At 43.2% G+C, this 27,361-nt stretch overlaps 3 protein-coding genes across 20 annotated transcripts in view; 2 read left to right on the forward strand and 1 right to left on the reverse strand.

Moving 5' to 3' along the window:
- Positions 1-27,361, reverse strand: part of NF1 (neurofibromin 1) — a 248,796-nt gene that overhangs the window by 34,052 nt on the left and 187,383 nt on the right. For 16 of the 17 annotated variants that reach the window (XM_044004328.1, XM_044004337.1, XM_044004334.1 and 13 more), the window contains 9 exons: positions 8,081-8,513; positions 6,598-6,938; positions 3,973-4,175; positions 2,959-3,152; positions 1,932-2,072; positions 1,491-1,770; positions 833-1,047; positions 541-602; positions 330-444 (listed from right to left, as the gene is read on the reverse strand). In XM_044004328.1, the coding sequence (XP_043860263.1) occupies positions 330-444; positions 541-602; positions 833-1,047; positions 1,491-1,770; positions 1,932-2,072; positions 2,959-3,152; positions 3,973-4,175; positions 6,598-6,938; positions 8,081-8,513 (1,984 nt within the window). The remainder of the gene's footprint in view (positions 1-329; positions 445-540; positions 603-832; positions 1,048-1,490; positions 1,771-1,931; positions 2,073-2,958; positions 3,153-3,972; positions 4,176-6,597; positions 6,939-8,080; positions 8,514-27,361) is intronic. The other variant, XM_044004336.1, reaches the window with a different exon arrangement.
- EVI2A (ecotropic viral integration site 2A) lies at positions 10,110-14,891 on the forward strand. 2 transcript variants are annotated; one of them, XM_044004343.1, is made up of 2 exons: positions 10,110-10,369; positions 12,493-14,891. In XM_044004343.1, the coding sequence occupies exon 2, from the start codon at positions 12,513-12,515 to the stop codon at positions 13,209-13,211; it is 699 nt and encodes a 232-aa protein (XP_043860278.1). In that variant the 5' UTR covers positions 10,110-10,369; positions 12,493-12,512; the 3' UTR covers positions 13,212-14,891. The 2 variants fall into 2 exon arrangements, with proteins under 2 accessions (XP_043860278.1, XP_043860277.1); XM_044004342.1 differs by having other exon boundaries at positions 12,489-14,890.
- On the forward strand, positions 17,788-27,226 carry EVI2B (ecotropic viral integration site 2B). The gene is made up of 2 exons (XM_044004339.1): positions 17,788-18,226; positions 25,362-27,226. Exon 2 carries the CDS (start codon positions 25,400-25,402, stop codon positions 26,849-26,851), a length of 1,452 nt encoding a protein of 483 aa, XP_043860274.1. The 5' UTR covers positions 17,788-18,226; positions 25,362-25,399; the 3' UTR covers positions 26,852-27,226.

Consider the following 27,361-nt stretch of genomic DNA (forward strand, 5'->3'; position numbering starts at 1 on the left):
GTGGACCTGAAGATCACATCACGGGCTGGAAGCTCCAAGCTGAGTAGCTTCGGGGAGCTTTATTCTGGCAAACTTTTCAGTTCCAGTTTAGCAAAAACAACACCTCGCCCGCACTCCCACATCTGCTTTTGCATTTTGGGGACATGGTCCTCTTTTTAAAAATAACTTGCACACAGCTTTGATTTTTTTCCACAAATTAAAATGAAGGACACAATTGAAACACCTTCCAAAAGGACAAATGGGATAGAACTACAGTGTCCTCTGCCAAAAATGGAGGGCCCTGCTAGGAATCTTTGACCCACGAGCATCAGAAAGAAAAGAAAAAATACCTTGCTAAGAATGCGGATAATCTGTTTGATCTGCCCGTGGGACACTCTCTTGCTGATACAGCCGAAAACAACCAAGGCTCTTGGCTGCAGGGATGGATTATACTGGAATGCAAACCTGCAACAAACCAAAAGGTGCCAGCTCACATACCTCCTCCCAACATGCCACTCTGGAAGGGTAAGAGCCATGGAGAACTGGGGCCGGTCCACCTACCTCTGCGCCAGCTCTGTCCACTGGTCCAGCCACTTGCACGCAGGAATATCTCTCATACAAGCCTAAAAGAAAAGACTCTTGACATATACCCATGTATATGAAGATGCAGATACAAACATTTTGAGAATTTGCTATCGAGTCACGCATCTCACCAAGAGGTTCACAAACATACAGATTTCAGGGAGATTGTATTTGCTGACAAACCAGCCAACAAGAGCAATGGGATGTCCCACGCAAGCCCGCACCTACAGATCTCTTACTGACCTCCTCCTCACTGCCCCACCAGCCGTACCTCCATGATCTCCAAGAGAGCTTCTGTGACCGTCTCGAGGGACGCCAGGGCAAAGGTCTCCCTCTCATAGGAGCCAGGGGAGAAAGACCTGTCCCGGTAACTGGACCGGAAGGCTATCACAGCAGCTGATTTGACTTTGCTGATGCCAAAGAGCAAATAAAACTTAGGTAGTGAGAACTCAGTCAGACTCAGTCGTAAAACTTGTTTGGTCTCTTCTGTGAAATTAAAAAAAAAATACACACACTGCACCCAAAAAGTTTATGAAACCAATAAGACCCTCTTTGAATCCCTCCATCTTCTGGTTCCCTCTGCACTCAGAAAACTAGGCCAGACATCAAAGGAGCAGACTTGCCCAACTTAAACAGCACTGCCCTTAGCTCCAGGGACACACAGACTATCTACGAAGCTCCCAGGTGCCCACTCATGTCCATGCTATAGACCGAACTCATGAGTTCCATCTCTAGAGTCTACATAGCTGCCCTGGACAAAAAAGGGCACATGAGCCCTGGAGCATGTTGGGAACCGACCAAGGTGGCCAGAAACCGGCCTCTCTTTCTCCTCTGACAGTAACTCTGGCCTTGTCTAAGCCCCATGCCCCAGCAGTATGACCACAGAGGAAGGCACTGAGAGCAGGGCCACTGAAAGGTCACTCACTCACCACTAAAATGAAGTTGTGAACAGGTGCACAGAGAATGGATGATATTGATGACCAGTCCGTGTGTGGAAGCACGAAGGGACAAGGGACCCGTGGCCACCAATAAAGTCACCACATGGAAGAGGTAGGGGAGATGAGCCGCCACGTCCAGAGAGTTATTGAAGGACAGCATTAGCATGTAGCGTGCTAAAATGGCGATGTCATCCCACATGAGGTGTTGTTCTAAGGTAGGAGTTGGAGAGAGGCAGGTCTTGTCAATGATTTTACACATTCTTCCAATCACCTGAAAAGAAGCAAAGCTTTGTGGGTATTGTTGTTGTTAGAAGGAGGGATACAAGAGGTACAAATTCTAGCACAAAATAATTCTGTTTAAAACCGCGATCTTGCTGTTCTAGATGTTTAGAACTCTTGAGAGTGAAACAAGCACAGGGATGAAGAGCCCACCTTGCTCGATACCAGCTTCACATTCCCAGAAGCGAGCGCCACGGCTGTATCGGCCATCACTTCAGCCTTGATGGATCCCAAACCACCTGTGGCGCTTGTTTTGATGAAGCTGTCCAGCACTACATCGAGCAGATCTGTAATCTAAAGGAGAAAAAAGTAAAACAACAGCAACAAAACCACAAACACCCTCCAGCTAGCTGTCTAACCACAGCTCTTTTCCTTTAACATGTTCAAAAATTAGCTAAATGAGCCTTCTCCTGTCTCATTATCAGTCTTCCCAACATAAGCTTCAAATAGAAAATGCTCAGCAAAAATAGTTGGTCATGAATTGCTCTATAAGGAATCACAAATTTGCTCATCTGATAAATTTGTGGATCATGAGTCAAGGAATCTTACTTAATATTCCCTGAAATCTCGCACCTTTTCCCTAGATAATTTCTTATTCTGGTGGACCTGGACTCCTCTAGAAGAGGTAAGTAGGTTTGCTATACAGAAATGCCCCTGTACCAGATGTTGGTCTCAGCTAGGGTGGGCTGTAAGTGACGTGGCTGGGCAGAGGGACTAGACAGCCTATTGACTGGCTCTTTCCAAATCATTCTGACTGACATCGTTGCAATAAAGGAATAGTCTTGGATAGTGACTGTTCTGAAAGGGAAAACACTCTAGAGTCTTTTATACTGTTGCTTTGGTTCTGCCAGAGCCATTGCAGATGGGAGCACTATCTTCTAAAGTAGCTCAAATTTATAGACTAACGTAGAGTTTACAAAGCACTTTTCCAATGAACATTTATCGATCCCTTTTGGGTAAGGGCCTTGGCATTTAACTTGCTTCAAACAACTGAATATTATATGATGCTAAAAACCAGATGAAATTTTTTTAGTTGACTTCTGTGAGACCAGGGTGCATAAACTATAATGCTAAAGTAACTTATCTTTCCTTTGAAAATACTATCTCTATAAAAAAAAAAATTACCCCCATCTAAAGGTGATGGTAAACCCCAAAACCTGAATTTCGGCAACACGAATACCTGCCCGAGGCTCCCCCATATCTTGGCTTGGATAGATGGGTACATCTGCTTTTCATTTATGGTCATTGTTATAAGTTTATCAAGAATAGCAGTGACTCTCTGTCGTTTGGCATCATCATTGTGTTTACAGAAACGGACTAGATTTGATAGCCAGGGAGTCATGTATTCTAGACAGAGGTGCTTCAGTTCAATACCTGGAAAAGAAATTCACCAAATCAGTACCTCAGCTTCACCACTGCTGCATTGTTGAGTGGTTATTTTTTTGGTTTGGTTTTGTTTGAGCAAAATGATTGGAAGAAGATTAGTATGAACCTAAGTAATCTCAAACTATGAAACTCAAAAAGGGAGGGGGAGAACCCTACAAGAGTAGTATTACCTTCAATTACATTTGGGAAGTGATATAGCACATATGTTATTATAAAGATAAAAGGAAGAATGGTGACATGTTTGACAGTTGCTGAAAAGAAAAGTACTTAAAGATTAGAAGGCACTAAACCTATTTTTTAGGCTCTCAACTGCTTTTACTAACCGATCAAAGCTTTTATCAATCATTACAGAAAAATCATAAAATACAAGGCAAATCAAATTTGTCTTGAAATGGGGGGAGGTATTTGCTGGTTTCTAAAATACCCTTGGCAAATCTTACCAAGTGTCTCTCCCCAAATCCAATCCATCCTTTAATCAAGGCCTGACTTGGGATCTTGAATTTAGAGCCCCTTCATGCCACTGTCAATGAAAGAAGAGTACCCAAAAGCAGCTGGGGGGCAGAGGGGGGAGTGGAAAGTGACAATACTGGGCAGAGAGAGGAGAGAATCGCTGATTGGGTGAGTGGGAGCAATGATCTCAAGACCTGCTGGGGCCAAGGTTCTTCATTGGCTTTGGTTAATCAAAGCCTACCCCCTAAAGCCAACAAGGTAACAAGTGAAAGACTCCTTTCAAATTCTAAAACAAAGCTATATTCTTTGCATTTTCTCAAGCTTGTTTGTAGCATGTAAGAAAATTGCCACTACTTACTAGATTTGCTAAATCCGGAAATGCACTCTTCCAAAAATTCTAAGGTGAGGTGTGGCTCATTAGCTGCCAGGGTTTTACTAATAGAGACAATAAAAAGGGTATTGTTGGCAGGTATACACAGACCTGAAGTTTCTAGTAATTGGCCCTCAATTTTTAAATTAAAGGTACAGGTTAAGGCACAGAGAAGATTATAGGCGGCTGACCTGGAAGAAAACACAAATGAAGCAATTTCAACATTTCTTCTTCCAATTTTGAAAATGTCATTTTAACACATACAACAAATGATTCTTTAACAAAGAGATCACAGTATAACCTGCTACTTTTTATACTTTAAAGGAATTGTGGCTAAAATGTTCAGGATCTGTGGTCAAACAAGAATCCTTCAAATTGTCAGGATTGGGGGGAGGGGGGTGGTTAGAGGTGTCTCTGTTGTTTCTATTGAGTGAACACTTTTTAATCTACCCATGATAGCACTGTGAGGTGGCTGTCTGCAAAAGACTGAGAAATTCCCTATACAAAGGGCTATGTCTGAGACAACAGATTGGGAGAGAAGCAGATTCAAGCAGAAGAAAACACTTCCATCTAATATAAAATCAGTGAGAAGGCTGAGTTTGGAGGCAGAAAACTTGGGGCTGAATCCCTGTAAAACTCTGGGACTTCAATCTATTTTCAAACTGATCACACTGGAATAGATAGACGATCTTTCAGTTTCCTTCAGTCTCTAAATCTTAAAATCCCCTGTTCTTCTAGAAGCTGACAGACACTGTTTTGCACACTAATCTGCCCAATTAGATCAAGCTAATAATACAGAAATTATTGGTAATAGAAGTCACAAAGTTTAGATGCTGCAATCGCTAATCAAGTGGAAATCAATTCAAATTCCAGCATCTTCGACCCAAATGTCTCCTGGGTACGATATGCTCAGCATCCTGTATGCATTTACTATCTGCTGAAGTTGAATATGTAATAGTCATTACATGAAAACCCCAAACCCAACTTAATTTATGCCACAGATAATACTCCATTCTTTATCTCCCTTCCACATAAAGTTTCCAAATGGCCTGATTATTAAACATGATCCCCAATGACTAGAAACAAAAGCTGCTACCATGAAACGAACATGTAAAATGTACAGTGGACAATTACTCAATAAAAGCAGTAGAAAAGGTCTATTGTGAAAAACTGAGATCCTCCAGCCAAATGTAAAGGAATCAAATGATGGCTTAGCTCCTTTAGGAAATTCGGGTTTTGTCAATTAATCATCTAATTATATTATAATTACTGATAATCATAAAGAAGATTTCTGTCAGTAAACAGCCCTCCTATAACCTGGCTGCCAGAAAGAAGTTTTTTTGTTTCTTTTTTTTTTTGGGGGGGGGGTAGGGTAGGGGACGGAGGGAGAGGTGTTGATGTACCAAAAAAAAAAGTTGACAGTTCACACCAACTCATTAAAGAAAAACCTTTTTTTTTTTTTTTTTTGCAGGGCAATGGGGGTTAAGTGACTTGCCCAGAGTCACACAGCTAGGAAGTGTCAATCGTCTGAGGCCAGATTTAAACTCAGGTCCTCCTGAATCCAGGGCTGGTGCTTTATCCACTGAGCCACCTAGTTGCCCCCAAAAAACCAATATTTTAAAAGAAAACACAAGCTAATTTTCCCATAGTATGATTCCAATGGTTATTCAGAAGAGCTTCCAACCTGGAGGCTGAAGCCAAGCTTACAACTTGAATCCCACTCCAACAGAGTCAATGTCCTACTAAGTCAAATTCCAGTATTTCCCACTTCAGGCATTGCTTTGATATATGTATCCATGTCTGTACAGACATACTTACATTTCTCTCTCTCTCTCTCTCTCTCTCTCTCTCTCTCTCTCTCTCTCTCTCTCTCTCTCTCACACACACACACACACACACACACACACACACACCCCTCCCTCCCTCCCCCTCCCTCTCTCGATTTTGGGAACCTCAAGGGTCCAATGTGGAATCTGGGCCACCCTGTATCTTACGGAAGTTTTTTTTTACAGCTCTGAGAATTGACACTTGGAAAAATTGGGGCCAGTGTATTACAGATAACTGGGACAAGGAATTACTGTAACTACGGCATGTAAGGAAACACACAAATTAATAGGCTTAAGCAGAACCAAGACTACACTGCTTTTGGTATCATCTATATTCACCTTAATCAAGAACTGTTTTTTAAAAAAAATTCTACATGAGTGATAGAAAATATAACTTTTAGAGTTCCTTCATTTTAGGTCCTCTCTTATTAAATAATGACAATGACATTTGTTTCTTAGAAAGCAGGAGAGATATTTTCCAACATGAGGAAACTACCCTAAAGGAGGATAAAGATGGAAGAGAAGCAGAGTTAAAGATGGATGTGTGTGTTTGTTTGCTTGAATGGCTCTTTCTTCTAAGAAGTTGCCAGGCCAGTGTCAGGTGCATTTAGATGACATTTCTTGGATGGCCAACATAATGGTATACAGGTGCAGTTGGATTCATCCAGTGACACAGCCTCTTGACTTTCCAACTGGCAGTGTTAGAGTGGATCTGCTTAAACCCTCTATGGTCACTGTCAGTTACTTAATCGATCTGTGAAGTCTAAAAAATTTAAGAGCAAACTACCGTAAACTAGGGTCCGAGCTACCCAAGTTAAGTAATGCAATATTCAGAAGTGTTCCGGGAACATCCTTTGGCCGGATCTTTGTGTGTTGGGGGATGGAATCTGGCTGTGACAGTTCCCATCTAGTCCGGATGTGAATGATGGACGCAACAATGCCTTCACACTCCTGATGCATGAAGGTGAGGGGAGTGCCCTGATTGGAAATGGTCAAAGTGAACTGGTTTTCATCCACGAGACAGATCTCTTCAATCTCAGAGGCGTAGTAAATATCATTCAGAAAAACCGTCTGCCCCAGGACTTTAGTTCGCTCAGATGATGTCACCTGAATCGCGGTAGAACCAACCTAGAAAAACAGACAAAAGCAGTTATGTTCCACCAGTTAATGTACGTGCTTGCCAATCATTATGTTGTTGCTACCTTTAAGGAAAGGTAATAACTGATGGGCTATGGAGCCAGCAGCCCTGGGCTTGAGGCTGGAAGCTGGGCCACCACTGACAGGCTGACCTCTCTGAGCTCATTCCCAGTCTCTAAGGTGAGGACTAATAGAGGGACCTCTAAGTCTTAAACCATAATAGATTAACACCCCACTAAGAACTTCTGTACACCCTGACCTCAAAATACCTTGCTTACAGGGCTGTTGTGAGGAAAGCAATTTGTAAACCATAAAGCACTATTAGAAATGTGATTGTGGTATCCACCTAATTATTATTTTGTCACCCCAAATACTTCAGAATACTCAAAGGAAGCTGGAAAGTCTAGGGCACTGGAAGACCTGAGCTCAAATCTAGGTTCAGATACTAAACAGCTGTGGGACTGTTAGAAAGTCACGTAATAACCGCTTGCCTCAGTTTCCTCATCTGTAAAATGGGGATAATAGCACCTCCCTCACAAGGTCATTATGAGGACCAGACAAGGTAAAATATGTAAAGTGCTTTGTAAACCTTAAAGCTCTACATCAATGTTAGTGAGAGAAATCTCTGAAATATTTATATTTGAGAAATCAAACTCTTCAGAGATAGGTACAAATACAAAGCTTGTGTCCCACAGGGACTGAGAACTCTTGGGCCACTTGCTGGACCGATTCCTTAGCCCTAGAGTCCTATCTATCCTCCTGCCTTTGCCACCCCTTAAGTGGCCCACAATACCACTGCTAAGTGTACACCTGATAGCTACCCTTCAAAAACTGCTCCTGGCTTCATGGGCTGCTTTTGTTTTGAGTGGCACCGTGAGCTACCAGGGACACCACCCCAGTTTTGTGGTCTAGCTAACTAGGAAGGTGGAGGGCAGCTAGGTGGTACAGTGGATAAAGCACTGGCCCTGGATTCAGGAGGACCCGAGTTCAAATCTGGACTCAGACACTTGATGATTACTAGCTGTGTGACCCTGGGAGAGTCACTTAACCTTCATTGCCCAGCCTCCCCCCCACAAAAAGTGACTTCCCTAGTTAACGAGGAAGGGCAATGGGCCATGGAAAGGCATACTTACTTTGAGGGTCACCTTGGTGTCCTTGTGAGCCAGCTTGAGAGCACTGTTGTAAACCTTGAGATCTTCGTCCAGAGCCAAGGTGGCGGCAGGCAGTTTCTGCTGATCATAATCGATGTGTTCAGCCAGTTTTGCAGGAGAGTCAATGAAAAAGAGTCTTTTGCTGCCTTTGAGTCCCGTGAGCAGCCTCTCGTGGTACTTGGTGTACTCCCTAACCCAAGAGTTACAGTTGTAGATGTAGACCGAAGAGACATTCTCATAAGCAAAGCCCGGGAAAACAACGAACCACTTGGAGAGGAAGTCTGTCTTAAAGCGATTGCTAGGCCCAGCATGAGTGAGGTCCATGACGATCTCGTATGGCTTCGCATAATATGGCTTTAAAGTGAGTAAGACGTGGTAGATCAGTAAATCCCCATTGATCTGACCAGTCTTGAACCTGGGGAAGAGAACAGAGAGGCTGGTAAACCAAGGGCAAGCAGAGTTTACAGACACAGAAGGACTGCTGACCCTCGTTCTCGTGCCCTCCACACACGAGTGTGGAGAGAAGCAGTCATCGTATAAAATGACACTAAAACTCCATCATGCCAACTCGGCACACAAATGGACTGCTCCTGGGACCTTTGGGAGCACCACCGTTCAGGAGCACTCGGGGGTGAAGAAAAAGGAGAAAAGGGTATGCCTCATGGAAAGGACCAAGTGGTGCCGGGGTCATCAGAACATCAATTGCTGGCACTCGGTGAGAAGCCCCTCCTATGGGCTGTAAGGTCCTAGGGCTGGTCCTGGAGCTCTTCCTTCGAGGAGCTTATGAGGCCCTATTGATTGACGGATGAGCCCTGGTGGGGTGAGGAGGAGGGGGAGTGCAGCAGGAACACTCGAGGTCAGGCACACAATCAAGACGCCGTGTCCTACAGACCCGGCGTGCCTCTCCCTCCTTGCTACCACCTCCAAGGGTCCATCTCTTCCTTTAAGGTGCAGCTAAAGAACCATCTTGTACAGGAAGCCTTTTCTCATCCCTGCAACTGCTAGTGCCCCTCCCTTTTCAACTACCTTGTATTTAGCTCCTTTATATTGGCTTTTATTTATTCACTTTCTATTTGTGAGGATGGGTCAACGGAAAACTTTCTCTGCTTAGGTATCCCTAGTGTGGAGCCCAGTGCCTGGCATGCAGCAGGTGATTAATCAATGCTTGTTGATTGATTGATGCTGGCAGTCATCTATGAGCAGGTTTATGGTTTATAGAGGGGACTTCAGAGGTATCATATCAAATCACTTCATTTTACTGGTGAAGGAACTGAGGCACCAAGTTTGTGAGGCCCCTAGGAAGAACACTTTGAACCACTTTCCAGGGCATAACCTCTATTTAATGATTTCTGGTACAACAATTTCTTTTCAGAAACCCATGACCTCACTTCTCTGCCCGCAGGGGCTCTACCCACGCTTGGACAAGGGAAGGCTGCTCTCCCGTCATCCATGAGTCTGCTGGCGCCCCTTCCTGTTTCAAGCTGCCTCTGGAAGGGCTCAGAGCTCAGCCATTTTCTTTGTGGCAGCCCAGCAGCCTTGGGCTGATCTGGGGTCGGCTTGGAGGAGACACAAGAAAGCTTGCTGGAGGGCATCAGATGCCACAGACGCACTTAAAGGAACCCGGGCCATTTTTCTAGCTAAGGCTCCCCCGCTACAGTTGGAAAGGCCTGAAGGTGACATCATCTTCTGACTGTTCTCACTCCACACTGCCAGGAGCCCATGTTCTCATAAAGCTCACAATGACTCAGAGGCGCAGCTCAGCTTCCACCCCAGACAGAAAGGCCGCTGGGGTCCTGAGGCTGAATTGAGGCTTCAGACCCTGGAAATGCGTTTGCTGTTGGGGCTGTTTACCAAAGGTGTTCCTACCCTCTGTGGGAGGATGCCTTTTCCTAAGTACAAGGGCCCAGCTCCAGAGAGCTCTAGGTGAGGATGGGTCAATGGAAAGCCTTCTGTGCCCCGCCCTGGAGGCGGGGATTGGCTCCACAAAGCTTCCTGTCAGGCCCCAGGCACATTGGATGCCATGGTGGGTTTTTTCCCTCCTCTGACATGTGCTTGAATTGCAGCTGAAAGGAAATGTGTCATCTGTGGTTTTAGTTTTAAAAGTGGAAAGCTCGCGGCAAGTCGCCGTCCTTGCTGCAGACTGACTTTTTCACAGTCTCCACGTCTCCTCTGAGTTAAGGTTTTTGTCAGCTGGGTTTCAAGAAGAGAGAGAGAGAGAAGCGGTGGCTAAAACACTCCCTTTCCTAGCAGATTCTGACCAGCTTTTGTCAGGTATGTCACAAAGACCTTTACTTATGTTTGACTGTCATGCCTTCCCAGGTCAACAAGGGCTGGTGTTTCCGGAAGAACCTTCCCAGGGCACTTCCTGAGGGAAGACTCTCACTAATAAAGTAGGATTGTTAACGACTGAGGCTATGAAATGTCTCCTTCAAACAGGTTGGAGGTGTTGCCTAGAATTGGCAAATTTCCCATCAAAACTAGGGTGTAAACTCTGGGATAGGCTGTTGGCAGTTGATGCTTCAAAAGTTACTAACATTTTGATTAAACGGTATTAGGAAAGTAACTTCTTGTGACTGGGCATTATAGATTTCATTCTAAAATCACCCACAGATGAAGGAAACTTTTCTACAACATAACCTTTGCCATGAGAGAGGGAGAAGTAAGGATCTCACAAGAGTCCTGCTTTTCAGGATCTGTGTGAAGCCCTCACTTTGTCAGCCCAGTTTGTTTACTTCTGGGTGCTAGACCATCTGGCAAGAGACAATGAACAGTGGGACCCATTATGTGTCCAGTGGTGACTATTGTCATAATTTGGGCAAACGAGCAAAGATGTGTATTTGGGGACAGGGCACAGTTAAAGAACTATAAAGTAGTCCTAAGTAAACACGTCTCTTATGTTCAAAACACCTAATGCAAAAGAGCACTCACAATGGAAAAGTCTTTGACTGAACTTAGAGGTCTCTCTTTTCTTAACTGACTCACCACTAAGTGCCTGAAAATAATCTTATGTATAAGAATTTGAATGGCTAATTACAAAACAGTAACATGCTTCTTCTAAAGACCCTGCCTTAACATCTAAACTTGAAAAAAATCAATAAAAAAATTAAAAGTCTAATCAATGTGCCAATGAGTATATTAACTGTATGAATTCACAATCCCAAAATTAATTTAAATCTTAACACATCTATCTTATAAGATTTCTACAACACCCTTCACTGAAGGTCATATTTGAGTTAGCACTCTGTCTGTCTTGTATGGGATTTGATGTATAATCGTATTAGTTTTTCCCAGAGTACACTATGTATAAAGAGGTAAACTAATGTGTCAACTAATAACACACCTAACACGTGTCTTCTTGAATGAGATGCTTTTTATTGAAAATCTGTGCTGGTCTCTTACTAGAAGCAATTTGACTTATTAATCTAAGAAAGTGATTCAAGTTTGTTTGCCTCTTCTTCCCAAGAAAACCCAACTGTAAATCATAAAATTGAGCAATGGGTTTCAAAAAAAAAAGTCACAATTGTTAAACTTGTCTCTGTCAAAGGTAAACAAAATCCTTTCCTCTTAGATTCTGCTTAGACCCTGAAACAAGCTGCACATTTTAAGTGATCTGGGATGAAGTCCTGCTTCTTTTTTCTCTGTAAGGCTGTGATTTTAGGTCTAACAAAATGGCCTGGCCCTCATAAAGCTGTGAAAGGCACAGCTAGAAGCCAGAAGGGTGTGTGCCGAGATGAGGGTGGGTGAGAGTTGGGGTAGGGATGGAAATGACCTCTACACAGCAAAGTTAGACTATCTTCAAGGAATAAATTCAGTTCAATTTTAAGACTAATTAAAAGAATAATTCCTTTTTTATTCAGATTAGTCACATAATTGTTTTCACCTTATATCCCAAGGCAAAATGTCTCATAGCTCCACTTCTCCTTTTACAATGAAGAGTCATACATTTGCTTAGAGGGTGGGGAAGTTTTTGCAAAGGATCCTTAACCATAGCAAAAAAAAAAAAAAAAGGAATTAAATAAAGTAAAAGCAGAAGCAAATGACTCAAAGCTGAAGTCTGGCCTGCTGCTTGAAAGGAAGAAATGACCACAGAGCTCCCTTGTGCACAACATTTTAAAATGATTAATACTCTTTGTAATGCTATCTTCCTCCATATCCAAGAGAGTTAAAGGGTCCCTAATCCAAGACCCCGAGAGTCCAGGGGATGTGATTCTGTTCTACTGGAATTCATTCAACTAGGTCAGGAAACCTTAAACACATGCATGATACAAAAACAAATGTTCAAGTTCTATTTGTCCCATTGTAGTTGTCTGTTGTTTTGACTCAAAGCACTTCCAGCTAACTTTGATTCTAGTTCACGATCACTTAATTAACTATATTTGTGACTCCACAGATAGATTCCCAGGTGAGCTTGGCCATGGAAGCCACAGGCTGTCACCTGCACGCTGCTCTTCTGGCAACCACCATCTTCTCCTGGCTACCTCAAGCCAGAGCCAACGCCACGTCCCTCTGGGTTATCAACAGCACAGACTGGGATCCCATCATTCAGAGTAAAACAAACCGGAGTGAGGACAGACGCCCCGTAAACCTGGGGACTCCAGAAAACGAGATGGTCAATACTTCCAGCACGCCCGGGATGAGGACGGCGTCCCCTCCCTCCCTGTCCTTAGCTCCTCCATCTGGACGAGATATCGACACCCCTTCTCCTCCTGGGCACAGCAGCACTCCCACAATGCAGACCATTGAGCGCACAAGCAAGAGTCAGGATGACATTTTTAAAAGGGACATTTGTGAAGAAAGCAACAACAAAATGGCTATGCTGGTCTGCTTGATCATCATTGCAGTGCTTTTTCTAATCTGCACCCTCCTATTTTTGTCCACTGTGATTCTAGCAAACAGAGTGTCCTCACTCAAGCGATCCAAGCAAATGTGTAAGCGACAGACAAGAAGCAACGGGGATTTTCTGGCAAGCAGTGTCCTGTGGCCAGCAGAATCCGACACAGGAAAGAGGGCAGAACAGCTGACGGGGACCCGGATGATGCTACAGGCCACTGGAACCCTCACCCTTCCAAAGGAAAGAAAAGATGACGCAGCAACCGAGAAACTCACTCACTGAGAGGGGGCAAATAGAAGGGATCAGTAAAGCTGGGCTGTGAAGACTTCCAACAAAAAGGAAGTCACTGAGTACCTTTACTGCTGATATTCTAGAACCTGATATGGCAAACCTGGAAACCAAAAGACAGACAGGAAGGATGAAAGGGAAAAGTATGCCCGCGTGGGAGTTCTAATCCTGACTCTTCTACTGCTGGGTAGTCCTGGCCAAGTCACCTAACCTTTATTAGGGGCCTCAGTTTTCAGATCTAGAGGGCGAGAGGCCTATGATCCTATTCAGTCAAACACTTGGAGCTGTGCACTATTATTATGATGCTGAAAATTTCATAGGCTTCATGGGACCAAGATATTTCAAGTAACCAAAGATACCAGAAGGTTTTAAAAATAAGATGGCAAAGAATCTGGAATGGAGAGAAATGGAGAAAAGATGAGCATGAGACAGACCATGGGAAACTCCCTACATTCAGTAAGAGCACTTGATAGGAACTCCATCTTGACCTGGTGCAAATAATTTAAATTTGAATAGTTTAGGCCCGTCCTCATAACCGGTCATCTATTTCTACCTGTTAACAAGACCCATCAAAATTCTAACTCACTTCAAGGCCTACAGTCTGCCTCCATTGCCACAAAGCTTGTTTTAAGTCAGTGACATGTTGATCTTCCCATTCTCTGCGAGCATTCAGAATGCTTATTAAATGCTATTTGATGTGATAAATATTGGAGTCAACCTTTCACTTGTATGCCAAATAAAAGCTGGCGGCAGTAATTCTTCTAACCATGTACACTAGCTCCTTGAAAAAGCTGTCTACACGTCCCAAGCTCATTCCTCCACCACACACCTCGTGCTGCCTTTTCCCAGCTCACTGATGGCAATGGGATGGCCAAGCTGGCATCATCTCTGCTCTCTGCAGAGCTCAATTTTGCCAAGCATGCCATTCTTTCCCATTATTTTCTATTTCACTCTTTCCCCTGAAAGAATCAAGCTTCTTGGGGCCAAGGACCCTTTCACCTTTTTGTATTTCCAGAGCCTTACACAGTGTGCCTGGAACATAGTGGGCATTTAATCAGTATACACTTGCTCATCCACCAATTCTCATCTCTCTTTTCTCCTCTTTCCTCTCACATCCCTTATACACAATGAGGCATCCCACAGCTTGAACTACTATCTTTCTGACCATAATTTCCACATCAGCATGCTTAATTTTTTTTTCTTTTCTGTTTTTTTGTTTGTTTGTTTTTTGGTGAGGCAATTGAGGTTAAGTGACTTGCCCAGGGTCACACAGCTAGTAAGTATCAAGTGTCTGAGGCCGGATTTGAACTCAGGTCCTCCTGAATCCAGGGCCAGGGCTCTATCTACTGCGCCACATAGGTGCCCCAGCATGCTTAGTTTTAACCTAAGCATCAGATCTGCATTTCCAACTGTGACCTGAGGGTCTTGCCAGGTTCTCCAAAATCAACCTGACCATGTTTGACCTCCCAAATCTGTCCTGTTTTGTGTAGGGTGGGAAACCTGCCTTCACACTCACTGTCCTTGGCTCCCAGGAGAATGCAGGGCCTCCTCCCTCCCCCTGGGCTCCAGCTTCCTTCCCCAACAAACCAATGCCAGGTTGATCTTCCTAAGGCACAGATCTGATCCCAACACTCTTCTGCTAACAGACTTCCTGATGTTCTCCAGTGCCAAACTCCTTAGTCTGCCACCCCCCCAAACTGTCTTTATTCTCCATCATCCTCCTTCACTTCTACTTAGCACTCAAGCTAGGCTCTCTCCATTGGACCTGAGTCTCAAAGCAATCGGTCGGCCTCCAGGGCCTTCCCTGCCCAATACTACCTGGTACAATGCCCTCCAGGAAATCTCCCTTGCTATCTCCATCTACTTCGCTGGATTGTTATTAGTACTTTCAACCTCTCTAAGTGCTTTTATCTACTCCTATTAAATTATAAATTTCTTTTATCTTAGAAGACCAAGAGCTTCCCCAGGGGACTTTGCATATAGGAGGCTGATAAGCCTGTTGACAGAAACAGACAGCAAAAATACAATCAAGACTAATGAGAACAGAGGGCAGTGAAACTGGACACTGTCTAATTCTAATGACCAACCTTGCCTCTCCTTTTGCTAAAGGAGTGGGGGACTACAGGTGTCCAACACTGAGCGTGCTGTCAGACAGTTTGGTGTAGCCTGGGCTGGGGTATGAGAGTACTGGAGGGTGTGACTGATGTCAAAGAGAAAACTTCTTTTTTTAAACATAAAAGCCAAAGGACAGTAACATGTTAGTTCTAGAAGCACGGGAAGGTCAGTGGCAAACATCAAAGTAGGCCTTCTGTATGTGTCCAAGGGCCACACAAGCCTTCTTCTGTGAGCTGATTATCTGAGAAAGAAGAGAAAACCCCAAGTTCTGATGAACTTCAAGGGGATCACAATGACTTCCATCAACAGCCCAAAATACATTTGCACGAATTTTCATTCATACTGATGACACCCTCAGAAATAAAGGCAGTGAGGCTTTGGGAATAGGGAGATCACCAGCCCAGGCAATTATCACTTAAACCTTCCAAACATAATCACTGAGACAGTTGGTCTAAGGGACAGATCAAAAGTGACCTGAGCCAAGACACGTGCGGCTGGGACCAGGCTGGGAGGGCTGCTTTGCCACAGGTTTCCCTTTTTATTGAATACGCACTTGTCAAATCCCACAAAGAGCACATTAAAAGCAGGCAGCAGCCTTCCCTCATCCTGTGTGAGGCCGTTAAGCTTGGGCTTTGTGCCAGCAGTCACCCAGGTCCAGACTTGACATTTTTACCAATTATGCTCCTGGTCTTATTTCTCCATCAAGTCAAATTTGTCCTTCACCTCAGTGCCTTTTTTTTTTTTTTTTTTTTGCAGGGCAATGGGGGTTGAGTGACTTGCCCAGGGTCACACAGCTAGTAAGTGTCAAGTGTCTGAGGCTGGATTTGAACTCAGGTACTCCTGAATCCAGGGCCAGTGCTCTATCCACTGCACCACCTAGCTGCCCCACCTCAGTGCCTTCTTTAAAGGGAGGGGGGTGGGGAGGCAGGGAGAGACAGAGACAGAGAGAGGGGGAAAGAGAGGAGAGGAAGAGAGAGAGAGGAGAGGGAGAGAGAGAACAAGATAGAACAAGAGAAAGAACAAGAGAGACAGAGACAGAGAGAGGGGGAGAGACTGGGGAGAGGAAGAGAGAGAGAGAGAGAGAGAGAGAGAGAGAGAGAGAGAGAGAGAGAGAGGAGGAGCAAGAGAAGAAATATGCACTTAAGCAAATTTTTGAAACTGAATGCTACAAAGGTATACTTCCAACTTAACAAAAATTACCTACTCAGAAAAAGGAGATATTATATAGTGAAAAAAAAATAGTGCTGGAGTTGGGTGAGAAGTCACTGGTTTCAATTCCAGTTTCAATACTTACTAGTTAATAACAACTCACTTAATTCTGAAATTTAAGTTTCCTCTTTTGAAAAATGCAAAATAAATTATACTTTTGTGAGCATCCTCATTGATTTGTTGTAAGGGGAAGCTCTACAAAAACTGAATTTGTAAATGTCCATTTTATTTCTGCTAAATGGATTTTTTTACTCCAGACAAACTAAGTTATAAAATAACAAATCATAAAATTTGGTATCTCAATTACCAAAATGTAAAGTTATATTTCTGTCACTTAATGTCAAACATCCAAGAGTTGGGATTCTTAATCTTTGCTGTGTCCTGGATACTTTGAGTAATCTAAAGACACCTATATTTCCCTTTTCAGAATCATGTTTTTTAAATGCAAAAAATAAATAGGATTAAACAGGAAACCAATTGGGGGCAGCTAGGTGGTACAGTGGATAAAGCACTGGCCCTGGATTCAGGAGGACCTGAGTTCAAATTTGGCCTCAGACACTTGACACTTACTAGCTGTGTGACCCTGGGCAAGTCACTTAATCCCCATTGCCCTGCCTCCCCCCCCCCCCCCCCGGAAAAGGGAAACCAATCATAGTGAAATATTATCAAAACATTTTTTTAAAAGACAAATTGACCAACCTTTGGTCTGAGCTTGCCTGTTTTAGAATACACCTTAAGAGTTGAAAGTGACCATAAAACTTCTTTATTCCATGGGCCTAGGCTGAGGCCCAGAGAGGTTAAGTGACTTGCCCAGGCTCACATAGGTCCTAAGTGGAAGAGCCAGGATTAGAACCCATGTCATCTGGGCACTTTGTATCATACCACCACTTCTTAAATAGCAACAACTAAGCATCAAGGTTAGCTGAAATAAAGGAATCAGGACAATTTCTTATCCCAAGTTGAACTAAACGATACTATTAGTACATTCCTTATGTAGGTCAAATAGTCTTCACTGAAGTGGAATGGCTCCACCACCAAGGGCATTGACAATTAATCATTTGTCATGAATGTGGATTAAAAACCCATCAGGAATCATGGAGCTCAATTGGCCACTTGGCTGACATAACATTCCCTAGTTATTGGGAACTGTCATATTTGACAGGTACACATATTTTTGTAACAACCTGATGACTTCTATTTTCTAATATCACATCATTTAATGAACAACAACTTCATTAAGATAATCTCAAATAAGTCTGAGGACAAGAACATGTCATCAGGCTCCTGACAAAAGGAAATGTTGACAGTCACACAGAGACAAAGGCCAACAGAGCCATTGCCTTCTTTTCTCTCAGGGATGGCTCTAAATAGCCCATGAAACAGGTATGTTAAGATACCAAGGTTGAAATGTCTCTGTCAGTGGATCAGCAGGGATCACAAAGATCTCAGGGGAGTAGGTGGCTGCAGAGTTCGATGTGCACCCTGTGAAAATGCAGCCTTAGTTGTTTTTTCTGTTGCTCACTACACTGCCTGAAGCAACAGTTGCTTCACTTCCTCCTCCTCCACCTCCTCCTCCTCAGGCATCTCCACAGACACCATCTTAAACTGGGTTCAGCACAACTTCTGCTTTGTTTCTTAAACCCCTCAAATGTCCATCCCTTGTTGACAAGAGAGGTGCGGCAGAGGTAAGGAGCAATTTTCACATCTTTGGGTTCCTCTCTGTTTTACGTTGGTTAACTATTCAGATTAGTAATGACATTACTATTCTCATTATTTTGTACTCTTCACTGGCCTGGAGGATGACAAAATTGGGTTTTGGTTGCTGGGCTGATGAGGTTTTTAATTTGTTTCTTAGGGTGTTTATCATACTGCAAGCAAACAAAATCAACTGCTGAGCTCTAGTACCAGAAGCAATTTGGGCTGAAGTCCAATAATATCCATAACTTTAAGGAACTTTCTTAGTAAGGCTTTGAGTGGCAAGAGGCAATCACCTGCAATTTATTAGTGAACTTTTCCATTTTTAAAATCATAAAAATTTCCAAATGCAGAGAAACCTAAATAAAGGAGAAAACTGAGAATAGGATCAATGTGATCATATGCACTGAAAACAGACCAGGGATCTGACATTTTCTTTCCTGAAAAGTCAAACCTTCGGTTTGAGATATTTCAGAACCATGAAAATCTCACTGACTACTGTTATTTAAAAATAACCAAAGTCTACAACCAGGAAATGGGAACATTCATATTCTTTTCACTTAATTTTTAAAAGACTTCAAAAGAAACAACTCTAAGTACCAAATTATCAATGAATTATTCATCAACTGTCTTTTCTTGCCAAAACCGAATTTTGGAGCTTTACACTGTGGCAATTATGTACAAAAGGAACTGAAGAAGAGAAAGGGCAAATGGGGTAAAGTTCTTCAGCAAAGGCATTATTACTGAAGCCCAGATAGTCACCAGGAGTGGGGCTTTTCAGTTCCCCAGATGCCTCCCTCTAAAACCTCACAGAATCATGGCATGTTAAGAGTTGGGAGAAGCCTAAGACACTCGGCGATCTCAGGCAAATTTCCTCATCTATAAATTGTGGGGAAAGGATCGGGGCAATCTAGCGCTCTCTAACTCGGACCACAGCTCTGTGTGTTCAGCTGACTGACTATTCAGTTACCAAAAGAGTGACCTGGTGCTTACTGCTCCAGTCCCTGGATGCTGATCACACTTCCTAAGGACAGAGTTAGACAGAGTGCACTTGTGCCTGTGGTTGTATTACTGCCTTACAATGAGCAAAATAAATCATAAATTTTGAACTCTCCCAATGTGCAAAGAAAGAAGGTACAAAGAACCTGGCTCCACGGAGGACTAAGCAAATTAATCTTTGTAACAAATTCTACTGCAGTTAACATATGTTGACTTCAAAATTTAGGCAATAAAGATGCTTGCCCTAAGAGAACTGGATACTATGAAATACTCTGGTGTTTTTTTTTTTAATCTGAAAATGTTCCACAAATTTGTATAAAGATCAGAATTATCAGAAATCAATTAAATCCACTTCATAAGGACAAGGAAATACTCCTATACTGTCTCTTCATAAATGCTTTTGCTTAAAATTTTGAAAATTAATTTTTAAAAATTAACTTAATTCTGAACTTAAACACCAATAAGATGAGCGTTTCCACATAAGTAGTCAAACAGATGACTATACATGAAGTAGGAAGTCCCTAATATGTCCAAACTTGCTTTTAAAATTCGGCTATTTGAGCTTCTTCTGTATGTCCTTTAAGATGTTAATTGTGAAGCATTTTAAAATGCCATTCCTGAATTGAGGCAGTGTATAAGGATGCTTTCATTCTATTGTTTCATTATGTCCTAGCTTGATTCTACCTAGATGGAATGGGAAGGAAATACTAAAAATGTGGCACTGTTTTCTTAAATAAAATCTATGCTTTATACAATGTCTGAACTGAATAAAATGACCAAAACTGATAAATTAGAAAAGGGGGGGGGGGCCTCAAGGTCAGTCATCCAATGTTCCAAGGAGGTATTTTCATGGAATCATGGACTTGCAAGAACCTCCAAAAAAACAAAACCAAGAACAAACTTCTGCCATCTTCAAAGCCAAACCTTCACCTAATCTTCCCCTGACCATGTCTGTCTCTCCCAATCTCCAGAAAAAAAAAATCAGATGTTTTCTCCATGTTCCACAATCATATTTAAGAAGCACTTCTTAATGTCTAAGCCAAATACCTCATGTAAATGCATATCACTGATCTGAAATTGTACTTTCAGCCTATTTAATAAGAGCTGTAATAATAGCTAGTATTTACCATGTGCTGGGCCCTGTGCTAAGTATGTTACAATTTTTTATCTCATTTCGTCTTTATTATTATCCCCCTTTGATAGATGAAGAAACTAAGGCAAACAGAGGTTCAGTGACTTTCCCAAGGTCACATAGCCAGTTAGTAACTTAAGCTAAGATTTGAACTCAGGTCTTCTTGACTCTAGGTCCAGTGTTCAATCTACTGTACAACAGCTGCCTCTATTTTACCCTATGATGTTCCAGATAACCAGAGTAGCTATTTCTCCATTTATCCCTAATCTTATTTCATAGCTACTGTATCTTGACCATGTTACTGATTGTTTTAGTGTGTTGGTTTTTTTTTTTTGGGGGGGGGGTGGAGCAGGTTAGGAATTACTGACTCCAGTTGCCCACCACAACCCCCCTTCCCCCATAAGTGCTTTTTCTTGACCTGGTTTTCCCACGTTCCCCCATATGAATCCCTTACGTGATAGATACATCTACCTAATTCCATAAAAGGCACAAGATGGCAGGTAATGGTGGATGAAAAATAGCCTCTATGTCAAAAATGCTTAAACTCTGGGGGGGCGCAAACAATGCACATCCACAAACAAGCACGATTACGAAGCACAAGAAGACAGGGCTAAAGGATCATAGATGTGTCTCAGCTAGGGGATTCATGGCAGATTTCATGGAGGAGATAGCGCCCAAGATGACTTTCCCCCACAACTCTTTTAACCTCATCTCTCCTCAAGATCTTTCCCCATTTTTCTGATTTACATTTCAAATTCTCTCCTTCCTTTTTTTGTGTTCTCTTTGTACAGTGCCTGGTACATAGCAGGTGCTTTATAAACAGTTTTGGGAGGATGTCCCTTGTTCCTTTCCTTCTACATTGCCTGGTGGACCCTTGAATAAACACCTGTTGAACTGAACTGCTTTCTTCATTTCATTTGACTCTCAACTGTCTCCTCCTCCTTCCTTTCTGGCCCAATTAGTGTGTTGAGGCCTCTCCTATAGCCCAGATAAAGAAAACGAGACCCAGAAAGGTTATTCTGCCAACATCCACAATGCTAGTGGGTTATCAGGAAAGTCCTAATGGGCAGCCAAGGGTCCAGTGCTCTTCCACGTTTGCTCTCTGCCACTTTTCTCAATGTTTGGGCTTCTGTCTTCCATGAGAACAGGTGAAGGCTGTTAGGAAACACCACATTACACCATCTGTGTTTCCCCCCCAAATGTCCCTATTTAAGCAGTATTTCACAACAAAGAATCATACTCATCTCAGGGGTTCAAGTCTTTCCCCATATCTCCTGATTTATCCTGTGCAGGAGAAATCACTAGGATTTTCACCAGTGCCAGTGAAACATCACTATAGGGTGCAAAACTGACAGTAGAAGAGGAGGAGAAAGGAAGTGGACCAGGGCTTTGGATAAGGGTAGGCATACTCCTTAAATGGCAAGGGAAATAATCACTTTCACAAAGCTGTGGTTATTTCTACTTTCCTGTTGACAAGAAAGGATGTGAACAAAGAACAAAACCATATAAATCTGAATAGGCTCCTTATAAGTTGTTAATTCTACCTTTGCCTTAAGGACTTTCCTTCTTTTTTGGTGTGTGTGTGTGTGTGTGTGTGTGTGTGTGTGGCAACTGGGGTTAAGTGACTTGGCTAGGGTCACACAGCTAGTGTCAAGTGTCTGAGGTCAAATTTGAACTCAGGTCCTCCTGACTCCAGTGCTGGTACTCTATCCACTGCACCACCTAGATATCTCTAAGTGCTTTCCTTCTAATGAATTTTCAGTTAACTGGAATGAGGAATACCACGCTTAACTTAATTTTTAGGTAAAGCCACAAAATGGCAAACGCTTGTAGCTGAACATACTCTTAAAACTACACGAGTATTTTCTGGTGATACAAGAATTGCCAAGAAAGCCAACTTTTTATCATTCATCCCAACAGGGAAAGTAGGGATAACCCAACATTTTGTGGAAATCAATAGCTATAATGAGGGTCTCCCCTAGAATTAACACCCAAGTTGATCAAAGAAGTTCCTAAAACAAGAGTAGGGCCCTGGGAGGAGGCTGGATTTGCAGTTCAAAGACCAAGGTTCAAATCTAGCTCGGCCACTTCTAGTACCATGCGTGAGGCCCTTCACCCTCAAAGCCTGAGTTTCTTCAACTATGCCATTGGGGCTTAGCCCAAATGACCTCCATGGTCTCTGCCAGCACTAATCATGATGCAGGACACCCCCCCTTCATTTCTGTCCTTGTATCCCCATGACCTACCACAGTGCCTGGCATATAATGGGCACTCAACCAATATTTGCTAAAAGGACTACAGCTGAGGCAATGGACAGAGAGCTAGGCATGGAGTCAGGAAGGCCTGAGTTCAAATCCAACTTCAGACCTTTATTACTCATATGACCCTAGGCAAGCCACTGAACCTCTATTTGCCTCCTCTGTAAAACTGGGAAAATAAACATCTACCTCTTATTAATGTTCCATAACCACCTCCCAGGGTTGTTATAGGAATCAAATGAGGCAATATTTATGAAGTACTTTGCAAACCTTCAAATGCTATCTAAATGTCTATTATTATTATTATTATTATTATTATTATTATTATCATTGAGAGCAGTGGGTGACCCAAGTGGGAAAGGGAGGTTGGGGTCCAGACACTGGGAGCTCCCTGGGCATCAGCACCGGAGCTCTGGTGGAGTTGGAGTCACAAGAAGTCAGTGCTTCAGATTGCAGCTCTAACAGCCCTGCCCCTTCCTAAACTACCTCCCATCTGTTCATCCCCATTGATCTTATGGGGACCAGTTTATTGACATCTGGTCTCCCGCATTAGAATGCAAGTTCCTGGAGGACAAGCAGCTTGTTTTCTGTTCCCAATGCTTAGTGCTTGACTTGGCACAAAGTGCTTAATAAATAAACGCTTGGTCACTGAGTGTTCACCGACTGCTCCTGCCTTCCTGCCTGATGCCAGGTCCTAGCCACCATCTGTGAAATGAGGGTGTTCAATTGGCTAAGCCCCGATATCCTTCCTCCCTGAGTCTGGCGTGGCACACACGGAGGCCACAGTAGGAGGCACAGGAGAGGCCCTGACGGAGGCTGGGGACCCTGGGATGAGAACTGACACTCCAAAGAAAGGCGTGCCTCCCATCAGGCCATGCTTCGACGCTCACACAGCATGCTCCTTCTAGTCCAACCCCTCGTTTTACAGATGAGGTTCAGTGACTTCTGCCCAAGGTCACACGGGGGAGGAAGGAGTAGAAATATTGTGATAATGCTTTTACATATAATCTCTTCTTATTCTTTTTTTGGGGGGTGGTGGTGGGGGGGGGCAATTGGGGTTAAGTGAGTTGGCCAGGATCACACAGCTAGTAAGTGTCAATTGTCTGAGGCTGGATTTGAACTCAGGTCCTCCTGACTCCAGGGCCAGTGCTCTATCCACTGTGCCACCTAGCTGCCCCTATATATAATCTCATTAGGGGCTCATCACCACTCTACGAGGTAGATACTATAGCTATTATCAGCCCCAGGTTACCGATGAAGAAACTGAGGCAGGAGGTTCAAAAACCTGCCCATGATTATATAGTTAATTAGCGTCAGAAATGGGATTTGAACCTGGGTTGTTTTCCTGACTTACTCTACACTGGGCTAAATGGAAAGATAATGCTTTCATTAATAGAAATAGGGAAGTAGGGAGAAGAAGTCGCCTTTGGGGGAAAAGAAGAGAAGTTTAAATATTTTAAATGTGAGGTAACAGCAGGTTATTAAAGCAACAATGTCTAACAGGAAGCTGGAAATATGGGACAAAAGCTCTAGAAGGCAGGGTGGAAGTCAATCAGTCAATAAATGTTTATTAAGCACTTACTATGTGCCAGGCACCACACTAAGTTCTGGTTCCTGTGAAGACAGAGGCGGAGGTGTTACCTGCACAGAGGTGCTATCTCCAAAGGGAAAGAGATTATAGAAAGAGAAAACCCAAAGAGGGAATGAGCAGAGAAAGCCAAGGTACAGTCAGAGAAGGCAGAAGCCAAAATGGTGCAGTACTGCTGGAAAGGAAGAGAAGACTCAAGCCAGTGGGATGGGGTGCAAGGCTAGCCAGAGGGCAGATCATGGAGTTTGGGGAAGGACAGTCAGTCAGTTGGTCATGAAATCACTTCCTCCTCTTTGGTGGCCTTGACTGAAATAGAATCTTAGTGTTATTTTAAGACATTTCTAAAACAAAGCAGGGCAAAGTTAATACAGTCAGCCTTTAAAACCAGAATTATCTATGCTTGGCTTCTTAAGAATTAAGGGTGAAATTTGTCTGTGATAAATGACAATGAGTACATTTATTTTCAGGTTAAGCAGAAAGCCTAAAATGATTACTAAGTGAGTCTTTTGGATAAATGAGTATTAAATAAAAGTCGAGCCAAGACCATCAGAGATGGGTTGCCAGCATCACTGCTCCGGACTGGGGGAGTGGAGGCCATTGTCCTCAGTGATGAGATGGATGGTCCTGGGTGCTTCAGAGTACAGAATCCACAAGGTGGAACAGGAAGGTGAAGCCCATCCCACCAGTGCTTTAAGAGAACAGCAAGTGCACAAATGAGACATTTGGCAGTGAAATAAGGGAAAGTGACAGGGCAACCGGGTTAATTGGGGGGGGTGGGGGTGGGATGGGGAAGTGGATTGACTTGTACTTCAGAATTCAGGAAAGTTATGTCTACAGTCTGTAGCAGGTCCCTGAACAAGGAAGAGTTCTTTGCAGTAGTTGTGAATGTATTGCAAACACTGTAAGGATCTGTCATTTCCTCTGCCTGAGTATCCCTTTCGCTGGTTTGAATCGAGACCCTTCTCTGTACACCACCACATAGTCAACTGGATAATGAGCCTGTCCCTATGCTGGTCCTCAATAAATGGCATACAATCCTTCAGTGGCATTTCAATGTGTCACCTCTAAATATAGAGATAAAATAAACAAAAGCTAGCTATAATCCCGGTCCTCATGAGAGCTAATTGCCCCTTTGTTTTCTTTTACAGTGGAAAAAAATCATCTTGTTATGATTTAGGCTTCAGAAATGGATCCCAGGCATTTCATCCTAATGCTCTTCTGTGGCTGCCTGACAAACACAGTTCTTTCAGAGACCAGGGCAATCTCAACAGTCTCACCTGAGACGATTCCTTTTACATCATCAGTGTCTAATACAGTGGCTCATTTTGGAAACGGAACAGAGAACCCTCTCAATCAAACATTACAAGTGATCCACACTCCTTCAGGACAACCATCATCTTCACCCATCTCCAGGGCCTCTGGGCAGCCACCAACTTCACCAGTCCCTGGATCCTCTGGGCAACTAAAAATACCACCTGCTCCTAATTCCTCGGGACAACCACCGTTATCATCCATTCGCAAGTCTTCTGGTCCAACACCAGTACCACCTGTCCCCAAGTCCTCCAGTCAACCAATAGCATCACTTATCTTAAATTCCACCAGGCAACAACCAGGATCTCCAGTCCCGAGCTTCTCTAGTCAAGCACCAGAATCACCCATCAGCTCCTCCAGTCAATCGCCAGCATCAACTGGCTCCGAATCCACTAGGCAACCACCACCATCAGTCACCAACTCTACCAGGCAATCACCAGTAACACCAGTTCACATCTCCTCCCAGAAACCACCAGCACCATCTGGCCCCAGCCCCACCGAGCAATCAATATCAACTTTTCCTACTCCAGCATTCAACCAAGAAGAGAACAACAACCCCCCCCCAACCAAGCCTCAGAGCTCTACTGCCAATTCAATAGCTGCTGTGTTAATTGGCACCATTCTGACCTTTATGATAGTCACTATATTTATAATTGTTGTCTGGAAATGCTTTAGAAAACCAATCGCCCGTGACCAAAACTGGGCTGGCCGGTCTCCCTTTGCTGATGGAGAAACTCCTGATATGTGTATGGACTACAGCAGAGAAAACGGAAAATCCGTAAAACGCTCATCAATTGTTTCACTGGAGATCTGGAAGCCCAACAAAAGCATGCTCTTAGCAGATGATCTGGATGTGAAATTGTTTGACTCAAGTGAAAATTGTGATGAATGCCCTAAGTCGGATGTGGAGAAAACAGAAGAACTGCCCAATGGGACATCAGAGGACAGCGCTGACAGATCTACAGTTGGCACTGCTATTTCTTCTTCAGAAGAGACGGAATCGACCCCAGCTCCTCCTCTCCTTGATTTAGATGGGCCAGGAAATCCAAATGCTGACTCATCCAACTCCCTTGAAAATGACTTTTCTCATCTCCCACCTCCTCTGGACTGCCTCAACACCGAGGACACTCAGGAAATTCCTCCTCTCACTGACCCTTCTGCACTGCCCCCTCCTCCAGAAGTTCTCCTCAGAGAGCAGGAGGAACACAACTCACAAGTTCGTAATTCAGTTTCACCCCCATTAGAGACCCGGTTTCCCACTCCTCTTGACTCTAGTCAACAAGCCTTGGATGAATTGCTGCCTCCACCACCTGTGGAATTATTGTAAAAGATCACAGCTTGCTGATGTTAAGACTTTAAAAAAGACTAGCTTTAGTTTTCCCCTTTCAATGCTAGGGAAAATGAACTGCCATCCAACCTAGATTTTCATTCAATCTGCTTAAAACTTTCTTAAATTCACGTAAATATTAAAAAGTGCTTCCCCTAGAATAGAAATTCTTTTCTGATACTTAACTGTTTGCTGAGTTTGGCACAATATCTAACTGCTCCATTTCAAAGCACAGAAAAAATCTGTTTAATGTTTAAAGTTAATAGATAGCTCTCTGTTCAGGAGTTTTACAAGATTGTTGTCATCTTGACCGTAATAAAAGACAACTTGCAACAAGGTGTTGTACTAAATTTCTTAGAAGTTCTAATCTGCAAGATGGCATCATTCTCTAAGATGGTTATATCCATTTCTTCAATTTAATTAAAACATTTTAAATGTAGTGTCTGTCTCAGTGACTTAGCTATTTCAGAAACACCTAGTATTTCTCAATACACAAGGTACCTTTCATTA

Source organism: Dromiciops gliroides, chromosome 4 (genome assembly GCF_019393635.1).
Source record: "Dromiciops gliroides isolate mDroGli1 chromosome 4, mDroGli1.pri, whole genome shotgun sequence".
Classification (NCBI taxonomy): domain Eukaryota; kingdom Metazoa; phylum Chordata; class Mammalia; order Microbiotheria; family Microbiotheriidae; genus Dromiciops; species Dromiciops gliroides.